Source organism: Priapulus caudatus, unplaced genomic scaffold (assembly GCF_000485595.1).
Source record: "Priapulus caudatus unplaced genomic scaffold, Priapulus_caudatus-5.0.1 Scaffold1713, whole genome shotgun sequence".
Classification (NCBI taxonomy): domain Eukaryota; kingdom Metazoa; phylum Priapulida; class Priapulimorpha; order Priapulimorphida; family Priapulidae; genus Priapulus; species Priapulus caudatus.
Genome location: NW_014578774.1, coordinates 41,365 through 47,644, shown reverse-complemented (window position 1 = coordinate 47,644; position 6,280 = coordinate 41,365). Strand labels below are relative to the sequence as shown.

The window sequence follows — 6,280 nt, the reverse complement described above, 5'->3', positions numbered from 1 at the left end:
CTAGGCATCGCAGCGCAGCAACGCCGAGCGAGAGCGGCAAGGCGCGGGACCTACCTGGACAATCAATTTCCAGGGCGACTTTTTCTTTTGGGGTCGCCCCCGATATCATGTTTTCGGAGGCTCTTTTTGGCATTTCGGGGGGCGAAATCGCCCGCCCCCCCGTGTATTTTTTCCCCTGACCGTAGTGCAGGTGAATTCTAGCAACAGGGAGTGGAGTACAACCTATTATTGTAACAGCCTCAACCCTGGTACAGTGGGGGGGATGTAACCAGCAGGGAGTGCAACCCATCATTGTAACAGCCTCACACTCTAGTACATAGAGGGGATGTCGGCAGTTCTAAGGTAGTGCAACACCATCATAACCTGTGCATCTGCCCCCCCCACCATGCACAACTCGTCAGCACAGGCCCTCATCCAACACTCATCATTCACCGTTGGAATCCCCGATCATGTATAAATCAAGGCACCCTCATACACCATGTGGCGCCACTAACCCACGTGGCCGCGTCAGTCCATTAGGCCATTCCTGATCACGTATACACGCTGAGCGTGGACAGCGCACCAGGGGGCGCCGCCGCGTCCTCCGCTCGCCGCCACGCCGTGCAGCCGCGTCAGTGCACCAGGGGGCGCCGCGCAGCCGCGTCAGTGTACCTGGCATGCGCGAATCATGATCATCGTGAGCAGAATGAAGAGCGGCGACATCACCTCGGCGTGCGACAGCGGCGCCGCGTCCTCGGCCCGCTGGCACGCGAGAAGCTTGAAGACGAACAGGAGCGCGATGACGGTGAGGCTCCACGCCGTGCGGAACGCGGCGCCGCGCGGCGCCTCCTGCTCCACGTACGCGCGCACGAGCACGATCGCCGCAAAGTACGCGTTCACGCCGTCGCACACGTAGAGCGGCGCGAGCGCGTGCCACCAGGTGGCGCCGGGGAGGAGGCCGGCGTGCTTGAGCGCGGCTAGGACGGAGGCGGCGAGGGCGCAGAGGAGGTGGGCGAGGATCTCGAAGGAGGTCAGGCCGAGCCACTTGACGATCTCGCGGAGCGTGAAGAACATGCCGGAAGATGGGGGCGGATCGCGGTACATCCGAGGGGTGGAGGGAGGGAGGGAGGAAGAGGAGGAGGGGGAAGAGGGTGGTGGTGTGAGAGGGAGGAGGTGGCAGTAAGAGAACAAAGGAAGGTATAGAGAAAGATGCTCACTCTCTCTCTTATCTCTCTCTCTCTCTCTCTCTCTCTCTGTGAATGGGAATTGTCAACAGTTTGAGACACGCAAATAAGTTCAGGTTCGACTCACAGTCTAAAAGCACGCACAATTGTTTTCTGTCTTTGGCCGTGTACGTATACGTAGACAAAGAGTAAGGCCGTTATGACGGACAGTCAGAAAGCACGCACAATTGTTTTCTGTCTTTGGCCGTGTAGGTATACATAGACAAAGAGTCAGGCCGTTATGACGGACAGTCAGAAAGCACTCACAATTGTTTTCTGTCTTTGGTCGTGTACGTGTACGTAGACAAAGAGTAAGGCCGTTATGACGGACAGTCAGAAAGCACGCACAATTGTTTTCTGTCTTTGGCCGTGTACGTATATGTAGACAGAGAGTCAGGCCGCTACGACGGACAGTGTGAAAGCACGCACAATTGTTTTCCGGCTCCTGGCGGGTATCACACGTAGAAAAGTGCCGTGGAGCAAAGACAACCACAAGCGTCTATGACTTCACGATCTCTCACCGTCACCGTTGAACGTTCGTCGTCGTCAACGCTATATCTCTGCCGCGGCCACTCTAACAACACCCACAACTGTTCACTGGCTTCAAGCGCGTATCACACCTCACCTGAGAGTGAAGAGTAAAGTTCCACACTGAAGACTCGTGGCGCGTAGGCTTAGCTACTGGCAAGCCTTTACAATATCACGATCACACGTCGTCACTGTCACCGTTACATCTCTGCCGCGGGCACTCCAACAACATCCACAACTGTTCGCTAGCTTCAAGTGCGTATCACACCTGACAGCGAAGCGTAAAGTTCCACACTGAAGACTCGTGGAACGTAGCTACCGACACGATCTCAACATGCCACGTCGTCATCACGGTTACATCTCAGCCGAGGCGGGCGTCGACGGTTGCTGCGGCGCGGGCGGCTGCAGTGGGACGTGGCGCGCCGACACACGCTCAAGGTCGAGGACGCGGCTTTTCGCATGCTCCAGCCGGTGCAGCGCCATCTGCAGTTCTTTTTGCGCGGCGTAGCTAGAACCTTCGTGCGACTGACCTGCAAGATTACAACCGAGTTCGATTTATACGTGTAATAGTATGATGTTTATTTATTATTTATTTATAACGATATATGTAATAGTATGTCTATTTATAATTTATTTATTTATTTATTTATAACACGTGTAATATTATTATGATAACTCTAATATTATAATGTCTATTTTTTCCTTGAATGTTTATTTCTTCTAAACTTTACCATAAATGTAGAAATATTTGTGCGTATGCAAACGTATTAGCACATCACATGGGTTTAGTTCTCAATGCAAGTACAGTGTAAGTTGCAATCTGTCTGTCTGTAAGTCATATTGAAAGTAACACAAACCTGTAGAAACCTGAGTGAGATACTGAATTTGTTTCGACAATCCACTTTCGACTATTTCCAAGGTCTTCAGAAAACTGGACGTGTGGCTTTCAACTTGTTTCATACTAGGCTTGTCTTTGGAAAGTTCCTGCAGTGCTGTTCCTAAGTTACAAAACAAATAAATACAGAAATTTAAAAATATGTACCCCGGTACCTCATTTACTGATTTAGTGCCCATTCAATATTTACAACAGCTTTTAACTAAATAGGTACGCTGCACGGTTCAAGGATAGAGAACATGGGTCCCAATAAAACCAATGTCATTTACATCAATATAAACATAATATTATATCAATATAATAGGTTAGGGTTATGGTTATGGTTAGGGTTAGGGTTAGAATTAGGGTTATGGTAATAGGGTTAGGCACATTGGTTTTATTGGGACCCATGTTCTCTATCCTTGGGCCCGCTGCACCACTGTGAATACCTGTTTCATAGTTTAGCAAGACTACACCAACACAAGCAAACTCAAGGGGGTATAAAATAATATTATATATAGCAACTTTCTATGCCAAACAGCGTAGCTCTAGTAACTATAGCCCGCGTATGGTTGCCGCTGGCCAAGCTACAAACAGCGCTGCTGCGACAAGTGAAGTGACAGAACCAAAACAAAACTAGAATTTAGAAACAACGACGTACGCCGTACGCCGGTACGGTACCTGCGCATTGTAGAACATTTCCAATATCTTTCTCGATGCTCTCTAACTGTTGCAATCTCTCCATAGGCCCACCCATAATCTCTTATAGTATTTAAGAACTAAGGTTAACCGGTGATCTACAAACACGATATAAATGGGATATAAACTGAATTCTTTCAACAACAACAAACGGAGGCAGCCATGATGCCCAATGCGCCGTTACCTCTTTTATGAACACTTTCGTGAAAACATCGTTTTTTCCATAGATTATTCACCGGCTGTGTCTAAACAAGTAAAATATAGTTATAATAATTTATACTGATGTTCTAAAGTCAAATAATAAACCAAATCAATCAAAATAATATGCATGATCATGATGATGTGCAATATTATTGTTACATTTATAGACTGGCACCCGTTAATACTTTATAAGCTAAAACAGTTAATTCATAACGGTCATGAGCCAATCTATTCTACCGGCACATGGTATGCATGATTCGCATGGTGGAGGATCTAAGATCGGTTATACAGGCTACAGCGGTTATTACGTGTTAGGTAGGAGTTTAAATAACAAAGAGTTTACACTGCATGCTTACAGACGGCGAAGAGAAAGTTATGAGTGCTACAGGAAAGGTAAACGCATCATACATTACGATTCTAAGTGACATGTCTGAACAGTCAGGCTCAGCAAGTATGTACAGTAACACTCACCAACCCCTACTCACCCAACTCACTAGCTCTAGTACTATAGCCCGCTTATATTAACTGGCGCTGGCAGCCAGCGCCAGTTACACATCTTAGTCATCTTAACACATCTTAGTCATCTATCATCAGTATCGACTTACTTAACAACAGCACTTTCACTTTCTATATTAACAAAGACAGTCATGCAGATCACATAATCACCAGACCGTTCACAGATGTTCAGACATCTAACGAATCAGTTACTTACTTGCTGCAGAGAGATGCGCCCGCGACGGAGACAAACGGTGGTGCGGGCGACGCCACGTCCCCGGCCCTCAAACGAGCTAAACGCGTCGACCCCGCGAACGAAGCTCCCTCTGGTGGTTGCTTTGACTTCAGCAGTCCGCAAGAGATGTTCGCTTCTCTCATCGCCCCGACGACGGTGGAAACATTCTTCGAGGAGTACTGGGAGAAGAAACCGATGATACTGACTAATAGGGGGTGAGATTAAAAAATTATTATTCGTCTTATTCGTTCCTGTTTGTCCTATTGAAAACAATACATGTGTATACGAAACTGTTTTGGGGCTAAAATTATTTATATCACCTATGTTATTAAAAACAAAAAGAATTAATAGTGCAAAGGCACATGTACATATAAAATGTTCTTACAAGTGTACATGTACAATGTACATATATGTGTACATGTACAATGTTCTTACAAGTGTACATGTACAACGTACATGTATGATGTACATGTACAATGTTCTTGTTAAAATGTACATGTACAATGCACATGTATGATGTACATACATGTACAATGTTCTTGTTAAAATGTACATGTACAATGCACATGTATGATGTACATACATGTACAATGTTCTTGTTAAAATGTACATGAACAATGTTCTTGTTAAAATGTACATGTACAATGCACATGTATGATGTACATGCATGCACAATGTTCTTGTTAAAATGTACATGTACGTACGGTAACAATGTTCTTGTTAAAATCTACATGTACAATGCACATGTATGATGCATATGTACAATGTTCTTGTTGAAATGTACATGTACAATGTACATGTATGTGTACAATGTTCTTGTTACAATGTACATGTACAATGTTATTGTTAAAATGTACATATACATGTACAATGCACATGTATATGTACAATGTTCTTGTTTACCCTTGTTAGCAGATACCTCTATATAACAAACACCTGATTATAATAGACACGTGTTTATGAAAATCGCCTTTTGCAGCTAGAAAACGCTTTTTGCTCTACCTATATCTAACAACACAACCTAACCCTCTCACACACCTAACCACTGGACACCCAAGCAGTGTCCCAACTACTATATTATATATATATGTATATATATATATATATATATATATATCAGGAGATATATATATATAATTGTTAGTAGTTATATATATTTATACTACATAACTACTAACTATTTGTTCAGTGTTAGCCACACTAGTGTTTGCCAGTATCAGGAGTGAATAATAACAAATGAATGACAAATAATTAATAACAAATTAATGACAAGTAATTAATAATAAATTAATGACAAATTAATGACAGATAATTAATAACAAATGAATGACATATAACGACAAATATTCACCATCATTCATTATTCACCCCTGCCAGTACCTAACGAACGCACACTCTCTCTCGCGGTCATACCCACAGGGAGAGGTTTCACGACTGCTACTCTCGCCTCTTCGGCCGCGCTCGCCTCTCGGAGCTGCTCCACGACCCCTCTCTCGACCTCATCCCGGGTCGCGACTTTGTCGCGTGCCGCTACGTCGACGGAGAGCGGCGCGACCTGGTGGCGGCGGACGTGGCGCGGGCGGCGGTGGAGGAGCGGGCTACGGTGCAGTTCCACCAGCCGCAGCGATTCTGCGAGGATCTGTGGCGGATGCAGGAGAAGTTGGAGGGGTACTTCGGGTGCCTGGTCGGCGCGAACGCGTACGTGACGCATGGCGACGGATCGCAGGGTCTGGCTCCTCACCACGATGACGTAGAGGTGCGTGTGCGTGTGTGTGTGTGTGTGTGTGTGTGTGTGCGTGCGTGCATGCGTGCATGGGTGTCACGTGTGTGTGTGCGTGCGTGCGTGCATTCATGTGTGCGTGCGTACGTGCGTGCGTGCGTGCGTGCATTGGTGTCACGTGTGTGTGTGTGTGTGTGTGTGTGTGCGTGTGCGTGTGCGTGCGTGCGTGCGTGCGTGCGTGCGTGCGTGGGTGGGTGTGTGTGTGGCGCGCGTGCGTGTGTGTGTGTGCGTGCGTGCGTGTGTGTGTCGTGTGGTGGTGTGTGTGG

At 46.5% G+C, this 6,280-nt stretch overlaps 3 protein-coding genes across 3 annotated transcripts in view; 1 reads left to right on the top strand and 2 right to left on the bottom strand.

The window, feature by feature from the left end:
* Positions 1 to 635: 635 nt before the first annotated feature.
* Positions 636 to 1,408, bottom strand: LOC106817405 (transmembrane protein 203-like). Its single transcript, XM_014822069.1, has one exon. It carries the CDS (start codon positions 1,081 to 1,083, stop codon positions 643 to 645), a length of 441 nt encoding a protein of 146 aa, XP_014677555.1. The 5' UTR covers positions 1,084 to 1,408; the 3' UTR covers positions 636 to 642.
* A 13-nt stretch (positions 1,409 to 1,421) lies between these two features.
* LOC106817406 (mediator of RNA polymerase II transcription subunit 11-like) lies at positions 1,422 to 3,476 on the bottom strand. The gene is made up of 3 exons (XM_014822071.1): positions 3,286 to 3,476; positions 2,588 to 2,728; positions 1,422 to 2,260 (listed from the first exon to the last, which is right to left on the bottom strand). The coding sequence occupies exons 1-3, from the start codon at positions 3,359 to 3,361 to the stop codon at positions 2,085 to 2,087; spliced, it is 393 nt and encodes a 130-aa protein (XP_014677557.1). The 5' UTR covers positions 3,362 to 3,476; the 3' UTR covers positions 1,422 to 2,084.
* A 146-nt stretch (positions 3,477 to 3,622) lies between these two features.
* LOC106817403 (bifunctional lysine-specific demethylase and histidyl-hydroxylase MINA-like) overlaps positions 3,623 to 6,280 on the top strand; it is a 12,607-nt gene continuing 9,949 nt past the window's right edge. The window contains exons 1-3 of the mRNA XM_014822067.1: positions 3,623 to 3,897; positions 4,226 to 4,449; positions 5,654 to 5,990. Coding sequence (XP_014677553.1) covers positions 3,853 to 3,897; positions 4,226 to 4,449; positions 5,654 to 5,990 — 606 coding nt within the window. The 5' untranslated portion in view covers positions 3,623 to 3,852. The remainder of the gene's footprint in view (positions 3,898 to 4,225; positions 4,450 to 5,653; positions 5,991 to 6,280) is intronic.